The sequence below is a fragment of the Apteryx mantelli genome, chromosome 21, assembly GCF_036417845.1.
Source record: "Apteryx mantelli isolate bAptMan1 chromosome 21, bAptMan1.hap1, whole genome shotgun sequence".
In the NCBI taxonomy this organism is placed as follows: Eukaryota; Metazoa; Chordata; class Aves; order Apterygiformes; family Apterygidae; genus Apteryx; species Apteryx mantelli.
The window spans coordinates 9,479,892-9,502,157 of NC_089998.1; the positions used below are offsets into that span (position 1 = coordinate 9,479,892).

The 22,266-nt window shown below is 55.9% G+C and overlaps 1 protein-coding gene across 1 annotated transcript in view; it reads left to right on the top strand.

Moving 5' to 3' along the window:
- The window catches only part of ASTN2 (astrotactin 2), a 433,335-nt gene that overhangs the window by 262,021 nt on the left and 149,048 nt on the right, over positions 1-22,266 (top strand). Inside the window, exons 14-15 of the mRNA XM_067309282.1 lie at positions 21,215-21,339; positions 21,847-21,951. Coding sequence (XP_067165383.1) covers positions 21,215-21,339; positions 21,847-21,951 — 230 coding nt within the window. The remainder of the gene's footprint in view (positions 1-21,214; positions 21,340-21,846; positions 21,952-22,266) is intronic.

Below are 22,266 nucleotides of genomic sequence, written 5' to 3' on the forward strand. Positions count from 1 at the left end.
CACACGCCACACCAGGCTTTCAGCAGTGAAGTAGAGGAGTTGCACTTTTGGCTTGAGATCTTAAACCTGAGACCAGCGTGCTGTTCTGGCAAGTGCTGATGGAGATTAGGGTTTGGTTTGGTTTGGTTTTGTTGTTGCTTTTCCTTCTCTAACCCTTATCATTTTATCCAAGTGAGTCAGGGAGCACTCAAACATTTTGGTGGCACAACTCAGGAGGTGGTAAATCCCAAGAGAAGGGTGGAGGAAGAAAATACTGGCCAGTAGAGCAGCTGCAGCCAACGTACTTGTGACAGGCGTTGGCAGCAGCCAGAACAGTTCGTGTCAGTGTGTGCTGTGTCTCACGTGTCGTTGTACTACACCCTGCAGTCTGTCCCTGCTTGTGCATCCCTTCCTGATGGTGCCAAGGACCCTTTGCCCCTTCATCAGTGACAGTGAAGCCAGAACTGAGCGACTCAAACTCGCTGCAGCCCAGGAGTTGTGAGTTAGGAGCTCTGTGTATATATTTTAGTACTGGGGTGGCTTAGTAACCGTTAATTATCACCGTTGCGGTCGGGGTGCTAGTGTGACCTGCTGGACAAGCCACGTTACCCCCTGTTTCCAGCCGCTGCCCTGACACCGTCTTCACCCTGCCCTCTGGGGCTTAATTCCAACTGATGAAAGCTGCCTGCACGGAAGAGGCCGAATCTGCCCCTTCTCCCTGCGGCCTGCTGCTGGTGGCAGCTTCGAGGCAGCGAGGGCCGTGCCCTCCGGTGGCGCTTCCGCCGCGCGTTTCCTCCCGTACGCTCTGGCCGGGGGCAGGTGAAGGCTCTTTGATCGTATTCCAAAAATCCACTTCACTCCTTCCACTGCAGTTCTCTGATTGCACGGAGAGCACAGGCAGAGCTGTCTTCTTTCTTTCTTTTGTTTTTTTTTTGCCCCTTTCTTTTTTAAAGATTTCTTTTCTTTTTGGCAAGACGCTGTGGAATATTAATAAATAAATGGAATTGAAGCTGCTCTATTCCAGTCACACCTCTCAGTTTAGCCTGGAGGCTCAGCAACGGATCCAGCTCACTAAAGACTAGATTAGAGCGATTTTCCCCCCACTGCCTCATGACGGGGCAGCGCCCGAGCTGCATACGGTCCCCAAATCGCGGGGGGATTATTTTCCAAATGGCTTGTTTGTTAGCTCCTTATCTGTTTTGCGCCATCCCTTTGCCACGAGGGAGCAGAGATTTTTGTTTAAAAGCCGTTTGCAGTTTCAGCCTGTTGCTTTTATGCCATTAATACGCAGCAAACCCCGATTACTACCCGTGGCGCTGGCTTTACTTGCCGGTTCATTACCACGTGGCGAACGGGAATGTCAGAGCGGCGCGTGGGGCATGGCGTGGCGGAGTGCTCCCCGGCGAGCAGCTCCTTGCCCGAAACGGGGCCTTTTCCCTCCCCTGCCTTCTGCTTCGCCTCGCGCTTCCTCGCCGGCTCCCGGGCATGACGCGGCAGCGCGGAGGAGCTCGGCGGGGCAGCGCCCTCCCCGAAACCCCGCGGGGCGAGGGGAGCGTTCCAGCCCGCCGGCACGGCCCCGCCGCCCGCGCGCGGGGAAGGAAGGCTAACGAGAGCCGGGGGGGCTCCTGGCGCGCGCCCGCCCGCCGCCTCCGGAGCCGAGCGCCCGCGGAAGGGTTTGTTTCGGCGAAGTTATGTTAATGTTGTCAGGCAGCGCGCCGGGTCGCTGAACCGACGGGGGGAATTGTCATAATATTGATGGGGAGTTTGGCAAGTTAATTTTAAATCTGTCACTCCTTCCCCCTCGCCGCTTGCTCGCTCCTTAATAGAAACGGCGGCGCGGCACGGCGCGCTGACAGCCCCGGCACGGGCAGGATGCGGCGGAGGAGCATCCCGCGGCGGAGGAGCATCCCGCACCGGGGCTGCGCGGCGGCCAGGGCCCAGAGCCCCCGTCCCCGCGGGGGGGCTGCGGGGGGCCCCGGGGACGGAGGCCGGGCCAGGGTGTCGCGCTGGGGCCGCTCGGCTCGGGGCTCGCGTGCCAGTCCCGGGGGAGGACTTCTGCCCCCATAGCGTCATAAATGCGAAGCCTGTGACTCCATTAAATTAACGCTATTGATTTTTATTCCCCCTCCCCCCTTTTCAAACCTCTAAGTGTAGAAGTTATAATTGGGCTGTTTATTACGGCTGTGCCAGCGAGCGCTGCACCACCCTGCCCCCCGAATGGCTTGTTTACCTATTACCCTTCAGGCCTGGATAATGGATAGATCTCTTTTCCAGTGGCTGCCTTCCATTTCATTCCTTTTCTTTATTATTTGTTGCTGCAATTCTATTAGCTGTTCACAACTCTGAAGCCTTGGACGTATTAGTTGGAAGCGATGATGTCTTTCCGAGCCAGGCTAATGCCTCAGGCCTTGGTCCTAAGTAGTGGACCCAAGTTGTGCCAACTGGAGCAGGTAACAGGGTCTTTAGCAGTTTAGCAGCTTTATGGAGCTGTTGTAGGAAGCAGAGATGTCCTGCTCTCCCGTGGCAGGAGCCTCCCCGGTTTGCAGTCCTGTTCTCCGCGACGTGTGTACCTTTGTAACTCTCCAAGGGTGCCCTCGTGGTGACACCGAGCCGTTTTACCTCCGTCCTGTGTTTTCAACCTCGCAGCGCTGAGGTCAAGGCATCCTCACTGCTTTTCATGAGTCCATCTACCTTTTCAGAGACCATAACAGGGTCAGACAGAAATAAGCGCCAGGTACTTAAGTTGAGCTTATAATCCAGATGGAACTTCTTGCATCTGCACTGGCCAGGATAAGCTGTTGAGATTTTATCAAGTCCAGGCTGTAAAAGACTAATACAATCCATGCAGCACCCCATCACATAGGTTAGGCTTGCATCCTGCTTACAGCAGTCCTGCTCAGGTTCAAAGTTAGCATCCTACAGAGAAGGAGAACAGATCATGCTTCTCTGAGCTGGTATTTCCAACAGGCTGCAGACACAGGCTCCTACACTGGATTGTCATCATTTTTTATTCTTGTAGCAAAATAAAAGGAAGTCTGGTGCAAATGATACCCTACAGACAGTGCAGGGGTCCAGGGAGGAAAAGATGTTTTTAAAAAGTACAGATTGAGATGTTTGTAGTAGACCTATTTTAAGTACTGCAGGTTTTTAGCTTCCTTCTGCACCTGGCGTAGATAGGGCTTAACCTCCTTGATGGGCCAGTTCATCCTCCATGAGCGTGGGCATGGTCGTCACAGCCTCCTCCTGCTCCTCCTGTCACGTCCCTGCTCCCGATGTGCCCCAGGCTGCTCCATTTCATTCCAGTTTATGTAGGCAGCAGGTTACAGGGCCATGGGGTCGCTGTCTTGCTCTTCGGCCATTGCTCTCGAAGGCTCTGCAAGCCCCTGCGTGACCCGTCGGGCAGTTTCTCCTGTGGGGAGGAGGAGAGATGGCTGGGGTAGAAGCTGCCACCGAGCCGGAGCCCCAGAGCAATGTACATCCGTGATTTGGGCTCCTTCTCCAGCTCCTCCTGAGCCCCAGTGGTGCTAGGTAGTGTTTGAGGATGTGATGTACAGAGAAATAGGTAGACGTTTAAAAAAAAAAAAAAATGCAGCCAACCTCCCCACCTTTTTTGTGAGGCTAGGGAGAAGCCGGGCCGTTTGCACCTCAGGTCATGCTTTTAAAGCAGTCTTTGCAGCCATGCAAACCGGTAACTTAATTTTTCAAATGATAGCTCAGGCCCTGGAGAGGGGCTGTGCAGCGAGGGGAGGGTGCCGATGCGCTGGCCAGGGCTCGCACCCGCTCCCCCTCGGCAGGTGTGGGAGATGTAGGTAACACGAGATGCTCACGCGCCCCCGCCTGCTTTCCTGAGCGCCCGGGCTCTGGGCCGTATTTAATTCAGAGCAGCTCCTTGCAGAGGAGGATGTGCTACCGGATCAGACCTGCCTCCTTCAGTATTGCCACCCGGTGACATCTGAACGGGCCTTGAACGAGGCTTGCAGGCTCGTGGCTGGGGCTGCCTGTGCTCGGCGCGCGCTGCTGAAATCAGGTACTGGCACTCGGAGGAGAGCGGTCCTAAGAGGGAACAGGCCTGGTGTTATGGCTGGTTCCTCGAGTGTCCTCGCATACGGAAGGAGAAAGAAGTGTGGTTTCTCCCGGGTGGTGAGAGACGTGGTGGCACCGCCCGGGTGAGCAGTGACAGCTGAGCTGGCCGTGTCACATCAGTAAAAGCAGGGGTGTTTGCCACTCGCTCCCAGACACAGAGCTGCCTTTGCAGGACTGCCGTTGGATGTGGCACCGGAACCCACCAAAGCCGATGGCAGGTCGCCCACGGACTTTGCTGGGGTTTGGGAGCAGCCCGTGGCGGTGGAGGCTTCCTTTCCCCGAGCGGCAGACCTGCTGCTTGCCCAGCTGAAGGAAGCCGGGGAAGTGCCTTCTCCCCCCGCCCCGAGCCCTTGCTCTCGGCTCCCTCCCCCGCGCCCTGGCAGCACGTTTGTGTCTGCGCAGATGTTTGTATTCACTGCAGCTGATGAAAATATTCATTATCTTGTTAGCTGCTGCGGCGAAGGAAGTTCAGATTTGCATTTCCACAGCTAATCACGCAGCACAAAGAGCCTGTCACCCAGCAGCACTAATTGGGCAGAACACCGATGCGCCAAGGCAGGGAGCCCTCCCTCCTGCCCCTGCCCGCGGAGAGCGGCGCAGCGCCCTGCCTGCGCCGCTGGCACGAGCACCGCGGGCAGCGAGGGCAGGAGGCGGGGGCGAAACGCCGCCAGGGCCGTGCAGGCCAGCCGTCGAGGCGAGGCAGCAGCAGGGGTGTGCAGGAGCCGGAGATGGATGAGGGCTCTGGGAAAGGCGTACGTCTCGGGTGGCGTTAGCAGGTTGGTGCAAGCAGTGGGGACGAACGCTGGCCCGTGTGCAGGCAGGAACAGACAGTGGGATGCCAGTCTGTGAAAGTTTCTGGGAAAAGCGTATGTGTTTGTGCATGGGAAGATGGCGTCTCCTAGCCAGTGCTGCCAGGAACGTCTCCTGGGACAGGAGGCAGGAGTCGTATGGTCCAGGAGATGCTCGTCCTTTGAGTGATCCATTCTGATGACACACGGGATCCTCCTGCAAGGAGCATGCCCTGCTGTCACACAGCCGACTGGTGTCTGTATTGCCACGTGTCATCCAGTGATCTTCAGGGGACATCCATGTCCCCTGCCCAGCAGCTGGGTCAACGTGTTGGGTGCCAAGTGGTGTCTTTTGAGCCCACAGTGTGTGAAAAGCTCGTGATGATGCCACTGATTTGAGTGCTTAATGCGAGGAAATGGTAAAGATTCAACAGAGGGGGCACAAAACTCTATAGGAGAGAGAAGAGAAACCAAAGAGAGGCATTGGGCACTTGCAGAGCAAGACCAGGGCTCTTCTCACCTGTCTGGTTTGACCCACATTAGCAAACTGGGTTTTAGCAGGACTTCTGCAGCAGATACATGGCGCTTCAGCACCATGGCGAGAAAAAATGCAGGCCTGGTGCAGGATGCCGTGGCAGGCATGTACGCGTTGTCTGTGGATGTGCTCATGTTCACCACGGCGCTTCCCTCGGAGGCACGGTGACTCCTGCTGTCCCCTCCCTGTGTCGCTGCTCCTTCCCTGGTGCTCAGCACTGCCAAGTTTGGCTTCACTTTTACTAGCTCCCAAGGAACCCGAGAGGTTTTCTCTGCTTTCATTACACTGTGGGGCACAATTCAGCTCCAAGCTGGGGATGGGCTTGCTGACCTATTAGGTCTTCCCGCCTCTGACTTTTATGGTTCTAATTATACCTGATATTATTGCATAGTTAATCTGTGGTGTTAACAGATGTGGCAGAGATTGGTTTTATAATAATAACAGCTCACTTCTATATAGTACCTTTCATCCCAGGGATCCTTATCGGCTTTATAGCCTTACAGCGGGTGCAGACTTGCAGACAGGAATAGCTTTTCCCTCTTTCCTCTCCCAGCTCAGGGTGCAGCCACTTCCAGGGTGCAGAGCGTGTTAGGTAGGGAACAGCAAGGGCTCAGCATCCACTTGGGACAAATAAAAACAAGTGGTACCTTCAGCTGAAAAGAGGGAAGAGAGTGAGGTGTGTGGGCTTAAGGGAGAGAATTGTGATCGCCCAGCTTTGAACTGTGGTAGAAGGGGTCATCCAGCATGCTATGGACACTGCTTTGGTGGCTCCCAGTAGCAAAGGCTTGGTTTTGTACTCTGAATGATGCTTCCCCAGAGCAGGATGCTGCTTGTGCCATGGACATTGCTCCAATGTTATCTTTGGGGAGAAGGCTAACACTTGCCAGGCCACCATTGCTGTTCCTTGCTAGTGCCAAGGCTGGTCATCAGAGATTCCCCCCATCCAAGGACTAAGCCAACTTGATATTGACTTAGCAATGGGAATCCTTGCTCCAGGCAGTGCTGCTGCGATCAGGCACCAGCATGGGGATATCTGAGCCCTATGGTTTTGCAACACAGGTATGCCAGCTGTGAGCCATGCCTGCTTCAGAGTTAGCAGCAGGTCTTGCATGCAATCCTCAGTGAAGTAGAAAATCTTGTGTTTTCTTTTTTCCATCCCAAGTGATCGCTCCAGAGACTGAGGAATTGCCCTTGCATGTTTTGCAGTGTAACTCTGACTGTGTAGACCTGAAGGCAAGTGCTAGGTCTGGTTTTGGGCCCAATCAGTTGAACCAACTGTCCACCAAAGGTGACCATAGAGCTGGCACGCAGATTGTGTTGGGAGCCCTCCTTTCTTCCTGCCACATCCGAGCCACAGAGCCTGTGTATAACCCAGGAGATCCAGTAAAACTTCTGCTGCACCTGGTTACTGAACAGTGTCACCTAGCCTGGATGCTGAAGCCGTGGCCCGGCACTCAGAAATGCAAAGTAAGCAATTGGTAGCTGTCCAGCATCGGTCGCTCTTGTCCCTGACCTCGCAGCAATGCTCTCTTGCTGCTCTGACTCCTGCTTGCCCAGCGATGATTACAGCTGTGCGAGGAGGCTGGAGTGTGTGTGGAGGAGTCTCCCATGGGCTGTTGGGTTCAATAACAATTTTATTGAGATGAAAGCTCAGGGTATTTGTGCCAGTACATTTCTCCCCCCAGCACATCCTGAAGAAGTGTGTCTGACGAAGCGCCTGATGCATGCAGAGTAGCAGAAAGCAGAGCCTCCGTGCTTCTGTCTTGGCTTTCCAGGGGACTGCGCCGTTTGCCAGCTGTACCATTACCTGAGGGCAACAAGTGAACATCTGGAAGGTGTGATGGCACTGCCACTTGTCATTAGGAAGCCTGGCACCCCTGGATGTGATCAAGATTTCTCCTTGATGGCAGCTCTGAAAGGAGCTGGGAGGTAGGAAGCAAAATGAAGGTGTTCCAGGCAACCTCACCCGAACACCAGAGCAGGGAGAGGAGACTTTGCTCTCGCCTCCTGAGTTTATCTGGGAGATTAAAAAGAAATAAGTTCACTGCAGGTGTAGTCCCTCTGCCCCGACTTGGCAAGTGCATCATTTCATGGCTTCCATAATTAACTTCACACACAGAAATGCAACTTTGCAGATGCAGTCGCAAATTTTAGCTAATTAACCATATGGTCTGACTGCCTGACAGAGCCAGGGAGATGCGTCGCTTATGGATGCTTCCCTGAGTGCTGGCTTGCCCAGGGGCCGCCTCTGCCTTCCCCGCATGTCCCCCGTTGCAGGAGGCCCCCGGGAAGAAACGCAGCTCTGCAAAGAGGCTTGCTGCCGCCCAGCAGCAATGCGCCGTGACGGTGGGGACGTGGAGCAGCTGAGCGGAGCGCTGCGGGCGGCAGACGGCTCACGTTGGTTTGGACTGCTGGCTGGCAGGACGCCACGTGGATGGCTGAACGCCCTGGACGTGCTGCCACGGCGCTGAACCTCTGCTGCTGCCGGACCCCCGGCTGGCGTAAGCCGGGCACTGCCGGAGCCATCCCTGGCTTGTCGGGCGCTGCTTTGGGGACGCTCATGCAGCTGGAGCCCTCGCTGGCATAAGGCAGGCATTGTTTTGAGGGGAAGTGGGAGCATTAACTGCGTTGAAATGACTTTGTTGGAGTGCCAGCATATGAAATGCGTGGTGATATTACAGCCCTGCCACTGCCTGTGGCTGTTTTTCCTCTGCTTCTAATGACTAATAGAGAGAAGACAAAACAATTTCTATTAGTTTCTCCCACGCCGCAGTGGGTTTCTTATTTTCCAAACCTCATTAGAGTTTGTAATACCATGGTGGTAGTCAAGAGCAGTCCGAATCACCCTGGGGGAAAAGAAGAACCGAAGAGATATATGTGTAGCCCAGTATTAACACTGCTCTTGGCTCATTTCCAGGGTCCCTTCCAATTCCTGTCCAAACTCTTATGCCTTATCTCCATCTTAAAGGTTAACGATGAAGCTTAGCGGAAAAAAATGCTTAAGATCCCAGATTGTTAAGAGAATAGATGTGTGTGCCGAGCAGAGAGCTGGTTCTGCATTTACATTGGAAATGCAAATATTATTTAAAAGCCAGTGCTTGCACTTTCCACCGCATTGTAGTTCAAGTGTCGGTTACCCGTGAACAGCTGCTGGTGTGACAGGGCTGGTGAAAGGTGTGCAGAGAGGCAGTAGGCTTCAGATGGCTGTTTTGGTAGCTGTGCCCAAATCCCGTAACTGGATATGTGTCAGGCACCAGTCTCCCGCAGGTTCCTTGGGAAATCCCAGCGTGTAGTCCTGGCTCCACCAAAGTCAGTGGGAGTTTTGTTATTTGTTGCCTCAATACGAATAATCCTAACGAAACAGTGAGGAACAGAGCTGCTTGAGCAACGCGTTTGAAATGATTGCAAACAGCACCCAAACGAACCTGCACAAGAGGACCCACAGCTTTGGCTCAGCTCACCACTGAAATAATCTTTCGGAAGAGGAATCCAACCAGGCTTTGAATCGCTTGAGCATAAAAAAACATCCCCAGTTCATTTCATAGCAGCTACAGCCTGGTGGGCAGAAGCTCCATGAGCTGCTCCAGGAGGTCTGTCTGTCTTTGTGGCACCTTCCCATCCAAACTGTTAAAAAGCTGAAATTTGCTGAGCTTATGGAAGCCGACAAGGTCAGACCCCCTCGGCTGTCAGCGACTGCTAATATAATGGAGCGAGACACCTTGAATAGCAGATACAATGGAGCAAGACACAGATACTCCTGTCAAGCACTAAGCAGCTCTAGCCCTTTGCAAACAGACTGATTTCTGATTAGTCACATCAGTTGCTTGGAAGTTTCCAGGACCTGCCCATCGAGTAAAGGTAGCACAGCACAGATGTGTCCTCCTAGCCCTCTCCACTGGGTTGCAGGCTCAGGACAAGGCTGCTGGGTCCAAAACCCAGCCAGCCCTGGGCTGTGATGGAGCCACTGCCTATCTTGCTGGAGAGATAACCAACACACTTAATGCAGAGCCACGCAGAGCTGGAGGTTTTCCTGGCTGCTTGGTGGCTGCTTGCTTGCTTTGCTTCTGGACAAGGCAGAGAGGTGGTGTGTGTGGACTTGTTTTGGGTGAGAAGCCTATGTTAGCTTATGCAAACTGAACAGCAGTAAAGAGACAGTAACTTATAGATGCATAATATTGGGTCAGATATGTTTATCCTGGGTCATATTTCATAGCTTTCTTGCTATTTGTGAGCGGTCATTGATGCAAATAGTCCATCAAATGAAGGAGCCTCTGACAGTAAATACAAAGGGCTTGGAGCCTACTCTGTCAAGGAGGATGGAGCTGTTGGTGTGTGCAGTCTGATGTTTTGAGCTCTGGGCCTGATGCTGGTAGGAAAGGTTAAGCAGGTTTTGAGTATCAGTAATTGTTCTATTTTCTGCACCAAGTCTCCTCTTCCAGCTCATATATACATGCTTTGTGCAGGATTAACTATCTGATAGGTGTGAACTTCTAGGAGCAAGTTGTGCCAGAGTTAGAGGCAAACAAAATAAAGTTTGCCCCTCTTACCCTTTTTGCTAAGCAGGGACATGTCCGCTTTTCATCTTGGCCTTCTCATCCGGTCATAGTTTTTTGACTTTTCTTGAAACTTCTTCTAGGAAGTCACCTTTGAGCTTTTAGGTTAAGCATGGGAAATTTCAGTCCCAAAGGGAGGAATCTGTGTATTTGCAAAGTTGTATAAGGGGTTGAAAAATAGAGCTTAGCATGGAATTCCTCTTGCAACCCTGACTGCATAATTAAGGCATAAATCTAGCTTTGTATACCTTAGTACTGCTTACTACATATGCACGAGGCGTTGCTGTGGGAACCATAAGTTTTCGAATTTGTTTTTACTCCACACTCTGTTTCGGCATGTTCCCAACAGACACTCCAGAGAAAGAAAGATCCACAGCCTACCGCAAGATTTCACCCACAGGAGACCCAGTTTAGTAGAATAAATAAATAGCTGTATAATGGCAAAGAAGGGGGATGGGGACCATGGGCAGAGGGGGGGAGTAATAAAAGATGATAAATGGGAGAAGGCGCCGAGGGCGCTGTTAGAAAGGCAGTCGCCTTCGCTGGTGGGATTGCTCCCACCCCGCGGGCACAAGGACAAGGTTGCTGGTGGGGGTGACTCTCTCTCTTGCTTCATGGCTTTATGCATTGCGGGTGGGTGTTTGGCAGCCTTGGTGACTGAACTGGTGGTACATGCGCTGCTCTCGGAGTGTGGAGGAGGCCAAACTCTGCAGAGCAAGGGAGACTGCTGTGTGCTCAGCTCTCACCCTCTCCCTTGGCTAGTGTCAGTAGCAGACAGAAATACTCAGAAATACTGAAGTTCCTACAGGTTTCTTGAGTGTCAGTAGCTGGGAGAGGCAAGAGAGTCTCCTGACGTCCCTCCGAGAGAGTCCACAGCATGGTCTACACCACTTGTAGGCACTAGTGTATCTGCACAGAAAGTCACCTGAAATGGAGTTGAGCTTCGTTATCTCTGCTGTTCAGAGCAGCTTGTCGGTGGTGGATCTCATCTCCTCACCTGAATGGCTTTTCCAGAGGTGACCATGATTCAGGAGGGAAAGTCTCTTTCTTATGCCCCGTTGCTGCTCTATGTTCTGTTCCCTCTGTGGATTCCTGTGCGTTTGCTTTAGAAACAGTTTCAGGAGAGAATTTGCCTTTTCTCCGTGATTGCTAGCGTGACCATGGTAGTCAGTGCCAGCGGGGTTTCCCTGAGTGCTCGCTGGTGTCATCTGCCCAGAAGCAGGCAGGCTGTTGGGGCCTCACAGCTTCTGTGTGTTTGCCTAGCTCTGCTGCTGGGACCTCTCACTGCTTAGCTCTGTTTGGTGTCCCAGCTCCCCTAGCCTTGACATGTCGCATAGGGTGACAGGGGAGGTGTCAGCAAGCAAAACCTGTGGTGACACTCTAGTGCGTCTGAAGACGGCTGCAGTGGTGGGAGGAGGGCAACGGTGTTATGACACACTTCAGCGCACTAGAAAGCTGCAGCGGCTGAGAGGGCTTTAGCGCTCGAGGGACGTTTGCAGATCACTTGCAGGAAAACCAGGTTTGAATGATCCACTGTTTCTAGAGTATGGTGCTGTCCAGTTTGGGCATGCAATTCCTGAGGAGTTAGTGGGAGGGGATCTGGCCAACCCGGGAGGCAGATCTGACAAGGGCGCTGTGAAGAATTGATTTATCGGTTCAACAGCCAAACTAAAAAATCAGCAGTGTCGTGGTTTAGATTACCATGAAATGATTTTTATGTTCTTGTCAGTTAAAGCAAAACAGAAAAGCAGCAGCAGTCTCGGTTTGGACTTGACTTTAGTTAAAGCAAAGCATTTTAGCGCCACTCAAGGAAAGGAGGAGGAGGGGGAGCTTGTGCCCCCACGTTACCCAGCAGTGCAGTGGCAGCAGCGTTTGCTGAGTTTGTGGTTGTAATAACCACAGCGTTGTTAAGGGTTGTAACCCCCGCTGCCCCCGAGTGCCATCTCCCCACCGAGCATTTGAGTCCTTTGCGCAGCCGTGTCAGTGCTGCAGGCACTGTGCTAATGCAGGAGCTGGAGGCAGACCCATTTCAGAAGCTGGTAAGTCCTCCTCCTTGCAGGAGGCATCATACATTAAGGAGAAGCATTGCTTCCTCCATCTTCATTTTGCACGCCAGCAAAAAAAATTCTCTGCTCAGACTCCACAACAGCTTCAAACTGAGTTGACGAATAGTTCCAGATCAACCAAAATGATGTCTTCTGGTGAATAAGCTATTCACTGGCATGAATCCACTTCCCTGTCTCTGCTGGCTCCTGGGGGATCAGTACTGCTTCCACCGTTATTTCATTCCATCAGGCCCGTCGTCGCCGTCCTGGCCCTTCGCGGTACCGCCAAGTGCTGCTCCAGCAGTGCTGCCCTGGCGTCGGCCGCAGGAGGCCTCCTCGTTTTTGCGTCGAGCAGCCGATTGGTGCTGGTACGCCAGAGCTGGCCAGGCCTTCTGGAGGTCGCGGTGGCGTCCCCGTGTCCAGCAGGGCTGGGCACCATCGGGGCAGAGGGGCCCCACGGGTGACCGTGCCCCGAGGGGGACGCCAGACCCACGGACAGAGTCGGACTTGGTGGATCCCAGCCTCAAAGTCCCGTGTTGCCTCCGGCCGTTCGTTTGCTCTCACCGTTGTGCCGTGGCCGAGGGCTGAGCCGGCCGGCGATGCTGGACAGCAGGGACCCGCGCCGCGTTCGCAGCCAGTGCTCCCGGCAGGGATGAGGATCCCAACTGGCGCCGCCGGGGCCTCCTCCGCGGCCGCCCTGCCGGCGCGGTGCCGCCATTAGTATTCCTGTGCTCGGATCAAAGAGCCGCCAAGACGGAGCCCGCGGCGTTTCGCCGGCACTGATTGACCGAGCCGTCCTCAACGCCTCGCAGCCGCAGAGCCGATAGCTTCACGGCGCCGCGGCCCCGTGGGAGGGGAGCAGGCAGCCCCCGGCCCCCGAGAAGGGCGACGCGCGCCGGCCCCGAGACCCAGGCCCGCTGCTGTGGGTGCCGCGCGGCAGCGCCCGCAGGCGGGGACGCGCTCCGGTGCCAGCGCTCCCGTGATTTACCTCCCTGAAACACCTCAATTTAAATGCTAATTTTCCCTGAACCGAGGGGGTAGAGCAGCTATTGAATATTGTCGAGCCGTTTATTAACGGAGCGAAAACACCGGCACGTACTCTCGCCGCGGCTGAGCACCACCAGCACCCGGAGCTGCGTTAGCTGCGCACGTCAGCCCCCGCGATGCCGGGGACGCGCGGCAGGACCGGCCGCTCGGTAGCCCGCGGGCTACGGGTTTAGCAGCTCCAGGCTGGCCGCCCGGGCTCTGCCCCACCGCGTCTCGGGGGAACCGGCCCGCGGCAGGCTGGCTCCTGGCGGCTGCGGGAAGCCTCCGCCGGGCTTCGGGACAGACCTGCGGCGAGGCGGCCGAGGAGAGCGCTGCCGTCCCGCTGCCCCAGGCTGCCGGGGGGCCGCGGGAGCTGGTGCCCCCCACGCGCTCTGCTCCCCAGGCTTGCGCCTTCTCTGGAGCCTTCCTGATACCCTCCGCGGACCTTCCCCCCTTCCTGTCACCGCTGTTGCCCCGCTGCCGTCACGCGACGCGAGCCCCGGGGGACTCCCTGCAGGCGGCCGTGACCGTCGGGCACCGCGTACGGGCGCCAGCTGCCCGCCGGCCTGGCGAGCTTTCCATCGGCGAGTGGGGAAGCCGCGTCTCCCGCTCGCCGAAGAAGAACCTTCTGGGGTAACGCGCTCCTCTCCTCTCCTGCTGCCCCGTCTGACCGTCGTTGCGGTGAGGCTGTTCAGTTAGGCAGCTAGAGAGGCCTGAGGGGCCTGGCAGAAACCGGCTGGTCTCTCCTTTTCATCCTGTCTCATTATACTGGAGCGGGGACTTCCTAAAATTAATGACTAGTAAATTTGGTGTGAGTAATGGCTACTTCGCACGGTATGTGTTCAGCCTTTACAATTCGCTGGTGCCTGAGGTCACGGAGACAAAGTCTTGGGTGAGATTTGCAGTGTGCTTACCTTTTCCAAAGGAACCGTGGAAATAGGACACCCTCTTTACTGTCTCCCTATGACTCTAGATCCAATTTTTTGTGATTACAAGTTGAAAAGAAGGAGCTATTCCTGAATGTTCCCATGTCAGATGCAAGCTGGGCTCTTCTGAGCTTACAGCCACCCCCGTGAGAAAGCTGGAAGGAAAGTTGGTTCAAAAACCAGCGTGATGAATTAGGCAACCTCAAATCTGTCTTGTTCTCCCCAAGCCATTGCAGGACAGAAAGAAGACTAATAAATTATTCTTGCCACAGAAGATGTCATCGCAGATATGAATAGTATAGCTATGCGGAAAGTGCTATCCTCACATAGCCTCTTTCCTGAACTTAACCACACTGGATGATAATGTGATTAACATTTGTAGCTGTGCTGGCTCAGATAAGGGTAATTAAATCTCATGCTTCAGGCCATCAGCTAATCACTTGTGGGGTCATTTTTTTTATTATTATTATTTTTTACCCCTTCATGAATATTTTTGCCCAGTTGCTGAGATGCATCGTGTGCATCACTTGACTGCTGATGGAGGCAGGAAGCTGCACTTGAACTGATGGTCTGATCTTGCAGTGAAAAGCTTATGGGTAAGCAGAGGGATCTGTAGAAGGGATGGCAGGCAAAAGTCCAGCCTCTAGGATATGTCCTTCAAGAATGAAGCGTGAAGGGAGGAAGCCACAGCCGACTGAGCCTAGGAGTAGTGCTTCTTCACCCAATAGTGCTGCTAATAGAAAAATGAAATGACTATGAGTCACTAGCTGATCTATAACTACCACAGACCAAAATCCACTCACAGAGACCGCGGTTTTGGCCCTGGCCTTCAGTGCCCTGACATGTGGACAAAGTACCCCAGGACAGCAGAGCCCCACCTTGGACCAGGCACGGCGCCTGCAGCACCATCCAGGCCAGCTGCTCCAGCGCTGGCCTCCAGCTCTGCTGCTGCTCCCCAGCCGCCGTGCACACCTCCACTGGCGCTGGGATGCTGGCATCTCTCGCCGGTCCTCTGAGGGCTTCCCTCTCCTCCCCGGGCTGCATGACACAAGGCCAGCACTGCTGAGCAGAGTAATGCAGCTCTACGCTCCAGTGATTTATTGTGTGACCTTGGGTGTATTATGTAAGGTCAGATTCCCCCAAACAATCTCGAGTTTTGCATATCAAGTTTTTGAAGGACAGGAGGATACTGACCCAGCCGGCTCCTCTTGCCTGACCCCCCTCCTCCTGGTAATTGAGCACCTTGCAGTTACTAATTGCTTTTACCCCACCAGCACCTCGGTGAAGGAGAGAGCTATCATCTCCATTTCACCTGAGGCAATGGATGGATTTTATGACTTGACCAAGGTTACACAGTGTGTCTGTCAAAGCCAGGATTTTAAACCTGGTTTAATCCAGCGCAGCGCCTTCCTCTTCAGCTCACCCTGCCAGTAAGAGACGTTAGTGAAGCCTTGGGACATTTGACCTTTTTCAACATCAAGACTCATTTATCTATAAGTCTGCTCATCCCCGAGGAAAGGAAGTACTCTGGATTGGCAGCTATTGGCGATTGGGGCAGGGAGGGAGAAAAAAACATTTCTTTGTGTAATAACTCACTCTCTGTAAAATGCCCTTAGAGACTCCCAGGTCTCTTCCAGGAGAAGGATGCGAGTGAACAAGTTAACTCAGTGTGCGTTGCATTGAAGATCAACAGCGTGTTTGTTACTCGTGTGAGTATTAGACATCTGCTCTGTGACTAGTGGGGAGGTGCTAGAGGGCAGAAAAAGAGGAAGAGGAGGATGCCTGTTGCGTGGCTATCGGGTGCTGAGAACAGATAGGTGTCGTGGGCTCCCTCCTGAGCTGACTGGAGTAAACTTGGCTCCGCAGCTGGTAGAAACCGCAAGGTCACGGAAACCACACGGACCTTCGCACCAACACACGTACTGCATGCGATGCTGGACCCGTGCAGAAGCGCAGGCGGTGCAGACGTGCGCGCAGGCAGACACGCGTCCGCCCCGGCGGGGACACGCACGAGCCTGCCCAGGCGGCTCGCGATGCGGCCGGTGATTCAGAGCCGTCGCAGCCCTGCCGATGCATCTCCGCCCCTCGTCCGCGTTTCTGTTCCTCGCGCAGAGCTTGTCGGGGTCTGCGCGTGGGGGCTTTGATCAGTGCTTCCGAAGAGCACAAAAGCCTGGCAGCAACTCTTCTTGTGATTTACGGTGGCCAGCGCTGCGAGCTGCAGGGTTATTAATAAGGCGCGGTGGAAAAGCAGCTACAGCCCTCTGCCGGCTGAGACTCCGCAGCACAGCACCCTCCGCGCCGCGGCCTGGGGCACGCCGCCCGGGGCCGCGGGTGACGCCCAGGGGAAGACGACCCTCACCGAAGCAATTTTCCTTGTCACCTTTTTCTGCTCTCCCCGTTCGCCTTCCCCTGCCTGCAGAAGCAGGTCCCGGCTTGGCGCGGTGCGGATGCACAGGGCAGCGCTGCCTCGGCAGCTCTGCGCGGAGCCTACGGGATGCTCTGCTGTCCCGCACCGAGCAAAGAGATCTGGTGTTTCCCTTCCCTCCGCTCTCCTGTGGCTCATTCCTCCTTTTGCAGGGACCGGCGCATGTGCGGCAGAGCAGCACGTGTGTGTGGTTGAACGTGGGAAAGCGAACAGTGCTGACCTGCTACCAAAGAGGAAAGACAGCTGTTGGCAGAAGGGAGGGAGGAGACGCAGAAAGGATTTGCTAGCAAAAATGTGTTGTCAAACTGCTCCTGAAGTCCTGTCTTTTAACGCTGCTTACTCAAATATAGCAGCGTATTGTGGACATATGCGTGCACACACACTTATGTATGCACAGGCCTTTATTTGCAAGTGCGTGCACTTGGCCCTTGTTTTTCCCCAACCTTTTGATTGCAGAGCTCTTTAAGCAAATGGTATTACAGCAAGCAGCACCATAGAGCACAGCTTTTCAGTAAATACCTTTTTATAGAGGCATCGGCTTTGACTAGCAGCCATTGCATACAGATTATCCTCACACCTGGCTTTGTGTGGCTTCTCTTTTCAGGTCCCTCCTTCCTTAGCTGTCACGGCACATGGTCTGCCACCCACCCCAGCTGTTGTTTTTCCACCCCAAACAGGCTGGGCTCGTGCCCAGCTTCCTCTGGCTGAGTGCAGAAGTGTCTGTGCAATGTGCCCAGCGCGTGCGCAGTGCGCTCGGAGGAGCATTGCGCAGGGTGACAGCTGGCCTGCAAGCCCGGACACGGGCAGGTGTCCGTGAAACGGTCTGGATGCATTCGTTTGGGGTGATGGAAGAGAGGCAGTCTCTTTGTGTCTTCTCTCACCTGTACTTGGATATAATGTGCTAGATTAATACAGTCTCCTAGCTGCTGCTGTGAAGCGTGGCAGAAGATCCGGTGGGTGTTTCTGGCCTCCCTGTAATGGCAGCAGAACGGCGCAGGTTTCTAGGCGGGAGCGGGTTTTCTGAACGTGTAACGGGGCTGCCGCAGCCCTGGTATAAGTGGCTGCATGGTCTCAGTCACATCGTGTGATGGGGCAGATGCGTTGCCCCAGCTGGTGCAATTGCAGGGTGCCAGGGCCAGTGCCCCACAGTCCATCTTGGATGGGTTTGCCTGCATGAAACGGTGGCAGGGAATATCTGCCTCCCCCACCAGGAGGACAGAGCAGTCTCCCCGTCCCATGGGTGCTCCCTGACAGCCAGGGGATGGGAGAGGTGCCCATCTTTTAGGAGTGCGGGATGAGCTGCTCAGAGCCCTTTCCATGCTCAGTGAGCGCTTCCGTGCAGCCGCTGCTGTTGTTCCACTGGGCACAGGACAGGTGTTTCGTCACCCAGGAGCCAGCTCTCCTGGCAGTGCCGGCTCTCTTCCTGAGCTTATGTGTGTTTGGGAGGACATGCCATAGCTGTAACCAGACCCGACACTCTTAACTCAAACAGCTGGAAACTGGGAGGGTTCCTGCAAAGGTCCCGCTAACTGGTCCCATTTTCTTCCCTGTGCATCACCTCCTGGTGCTCCCAGAGGTAGGTTGCTAGGCTTTGGTGTGACCGAAAGGGTCACACCAGGAGGGGTGTGAGGGGACGTCCCAGGAGGGGATGGCTTTGGTGTGACCCACCTGTCCCTTGTGTTTGGTTTCTGGTGCACAGTGTAGGGCTGACCCATTGCAGAGGGGACAGTCCTGATCCTCCAGTGTGGCAGACTGGCGCCAGTGGATCTGCACAGTGGAAGATTTGCTGTGTGCTCTCATTTTGCGGTGCTGCGTCTTGCTTCTCCTGGGCTCTGGAATTTGGTATTGCTGGCGCTTTTCTCCCTTTTCAGCTGAGGCAGAGCAGCAGAAACACCCATATGCTCCTTCCCGTGTTCGCTACCGATTCGCCTGGTTTTGTAGCCCCTGCCTCCAACCACCCACACAGCCCGAGGCTCCTGGAGTAATTGCACTTACCCATTTGCATTGCTAAGACAGCGAAGGGCTTAGAACAGCAAATCACCACTTAGCCACTGGGGATGCAGAGCGGAGTGTGATCAATAGGAGATTTGTGAGCGTATGTGTGAGCGAGAGGTTTTTCCCCTCAGACAAATAAAACACTTTTTCTCTGGCAGTGCCTAAAGTGAAGCTCATGAGATGCAATCAGGTGCCTTCGAGACGCCGGGCGCAGCGAGAGCGCAGGCTGCTGCTCAGCGTGCGGCGAGCGTCCGCCCCGCGCCCACGCAGCCCTGCCGCCCCGGGCAGCGTCTCTGCCGCCCTGCTGCTCTCGGCTTCTGCAAGTTTGGCCTGAATCGCTCCAGAGAAACCAAGAGGGCTGTTGGGGTGCCTGTCCCCCCTCCCACGCAGGCCCCGATGGGGCGAGCAGGGCTTTTGTCGCTCGTGCCCGTGCTGTGCCCTGCTCCGACCCGCTCGCCGGCAGGACTAGGGAGGGCGGCGGGTGCCTCCGCAAAGCGGGGCCCGGCCCCGGCTCTCCGAGCTGCAGTCCAGCCCCGTAGCCCTCCTCGAGACGCCTCGCGCCTTCGTCATGCCGCCGGCCTGCCACGCGGAGCCCCACGGGCCAGGCCCGCGGCCCGCTAGCACGCGTCGGCGGGGGCCGTGAATCCCCCTCGGCGCAGCGGTCGTTTTCCGGCAGGCTGAAGTGCAGCGTCGGCAGCAGGCGGCTCCCGGGGCAGGGCTGAGCGGTTAGTCCGCGCGCTCCCCCTTCCCCTTAGCCCGGCGGGAGGGAAAGCATCCCGCGTCGGGGCAGGGAGCGTCCGTGGGCTGGTTGCAGCCTCCCGGGCGCCGCGGGCCCTCGTTCGCAGGCTGCGCCGGCCGTATCCTGGAGCGGGAGCAGGAGGAGGGCTCCAGCCCGGCTGCAGGGCGGCCTCCGGCAGGGATCCCTGCACGGGCCGTGGCCTGAGCGGGGAAGAGACGAGAGGCCTAAGGAAGGGGAAGGTGGGGGACGAAACCAGCGGTCGTTTAGAGTCTCGTCTGTGTCGCGTGAAAGGGAGGGACGGAAGGCCCTTCCTTATCTTTATAATTTACGTTTGCCTGCCAGAGCCCCCCTGTTTGAGGACTTTCCCTGAGACAGTTTCGCAAAGTAAAAAGAATAAGATTTTATTAAAGCGACAGATACAACAGGTTCGGAATTGCCGTTGATAAATGCACTTGCTGCTACAGCTTTTCTTTCTATGAGCTCAAACTAACAAATAAGCGCTTTCAATCATAATATATTTTCCTGGGTAACGTCCAACGTTTGTCGGAGGCGCAAGTCTTTCCAAAGAGGCGTCCCTGTTTGGGGTAGGGAGAAGGAGGCTCGCTCGTCAGCCTTCTCCGGTGAACAGGTCGGCGGTTCAATTTTCTTCCCTTCCAAAAACTTTAGTGAGCTATCCGCTGTTTTATAGTTGCTGAAGGTGGGGTGTGGAAGCGCGGCAGTCATACTTCATTGGCCAGGTTGCCATTTGCGCGGTTGTTGGGGGTATGCCTCCCTTATTTACATATCGTTATGCAGCAAAGGGCATGATTTTTAATATGGTAAGCAGGGATAATGAGGCTGGGGGTACTATAGGTCAACAGTTAGTCTGTGAGCAGCAATTATTTTTTGGGAGGCAACCCTTTGTGGTCAGGGGCGGACCGTGATACCTCCGTATCGCTCCCTCCTCCGCCGTGCAGCTGGAACAAACTGTCTGGCCTTCACCAGCTAGTTCGTTACTCATGTTGCAAAAGGGTGGTGTGCTTTGGCTGCCACGTACTGTTTTTCCCGTGTGCCCCCTTATCTTTCTCCCTGAATTCTCTCTTGTTCCCACAGTCTGTTAGGGAAACGCGGCGGCGGTGGCCTGGGGAAAGCGATTCCTGTCCGAGGACTGAAGTCGCTGCCGCGCTCCTAGAGCTGACCTGATTTTGCAGGAACGTCCCTCTTTCTGCGGCGATGCCCCTCGAGCTCAGCGCGTGGAGCGCTCGGAGCCGTCTGCCCTATATTTTGACTCTAAGATCAATATTTAAAACCCCCCCTTCCGTGCTCACCGCGCAGGCGCCAGGCGCTTCGGGTGCCAGGGGAAGCTCAGACCTGCCGTTCGCCGCTTCAGACGATTTCCCCGCTATCGCTGTCCTAGAAGCAGTTCATTAGGGGCCTGTTACACGGCGTCAAGCCTGCCAAGGTTAGAAAAGATCCCGCAGGTGCGGCAAAATTGCACCGTGAGCGACATGCTTCGGCCTTTTTTGGTGTCTGTAAATGTAGCTGCTTCTGCTTTTGGAGAGCTGGTCATCCTAGGTCAAATCCAGGCCAGCCGCATCGCCGCCAGCGGCTGTGGAGTCCCGTCAGGGGCTAATCTGGTGCTTGACAGCTTTCCTGGCCGAGGAGGAGGCTGCACGTGGTGGGAAGGGGTGAATTTGGGGTGCAGCGCCCCTTTCGCTGCCGTCTGCCGCGTCTCCTGCGGCCGTGGCGCGCTTGGAAACTGGGGGGCACGTCCCCAGGGTGGCAAGCGGTCCCCGCAGCCGGCTGCGCCGCTGGAAAGCGAGGAGGGAGGACGGTGGAGCAAAACCCCGGGGAGCTCATTAACCGGAGGCCTCGGAGGGCTGCGAGGCGAGTGGCAGCCCGCGCGGGGGACGCCGTGGTCCCGGCAAGTCCCCCACCGCCGGCGAGCGCCTGGGGGCTGTTTATCCGCCAGAGGCTGCGTAAACCTGACTGCTGCTGGGTCTTCTGCTCTGAGGAAGCTGCCTGGGAGACCTCCGTCGCCCTCCTGAGCCGGCCGGCCCCGGTGCCGTGGGGGCAGCTCGGCCCCGCTGCCCGGACGTGGCCTGCATCGTTGCTTTGGAGTTGTCTTTTTCTCTCTGCAGGGAGAACAACTTCATCAAGGACTTTCCCCAGCTGGCCGACGGCCTCCTGGTGATCCCCCTGCCCGTGGAGGAGCAGTGCCGCGGCGTCCTCTCGGAGCCCCTTCCCGACCTCCAGCTTCTCACCGGTACGAGCCATCCCCCCCCCGGGGTCGGTGTCCCGCGGGGGGGAGCGCAGAAGCAAACGCCCCATCTCCCCTCCTCGTGCCCAGCCCTGGCCGGGGTCCCCCGTGATCCCGGGGTCCTTCTCAGCACCCTTCCTGCCTTCCTTCGGCAGCTAGAAATCGTGCATCAGCTATGCGCGTCTGCCCCGTGATGCCAGCCTGAGCCCGTGGCTGCGAGCTTCCTTGCAGCAGTGCCCTGGCAATGCCACGGCCGCCCCTCTGCCCCGCGCGCTCCCTCGAAGCAGCAGCCTGCCCGCGCCGCCGCCGCGGCTTCCCGCCAGCCTCCTCAACGGCCCGGGGACTCCAGTGGCACGATCCGCCGGAGGAGGTTGTGATCCCTGTTATTGCTGCGTCTGTAGCCCCAAAGCACGTAGCAAAGAAAACGCTCGGTGTGAAAATAGCCTTTCGTGGGGCACGTCAGTGCCTGGCAGTCTGATCGGCGGTCCCCGAGCTCTGGCTCTGTCTTCGCAGGAGACATCAAGTACGACGAGGCGATGGGCTACCCCATGGTGCAGCACTGGCGGGTCAGGAGCAACCTGTACAGAGTGAAGCTCAGCTCCATCACCCTCTCGGCAGGTGAGGGCTGCCTGCCGCGCGGCGGTGTTCCTAACGGCAGCGAGGCAGCGTGTCTGCGTGGGCAGGCAGGCTGTCTTCTCACCACCGGTCTCCCGTCACTACCTACGCTTCACAGCTCGCAGTCGTGCAAAGCGTTTCTCCAGCACTTTGCATCTCCGGGCTCTGCTCAGGTGGTGGCTAACGCGCCCAACCCTGTTGCAGAGGCAGGCGGAGAACTTCATCTCCTTTCTACAGGAGGGAAACCGAGGCAGGGAGTTTGCGTGACTAGCTGGGATTATGCTAGTAAGCAAGACCATGGGAAGGATTCCCGTGGAG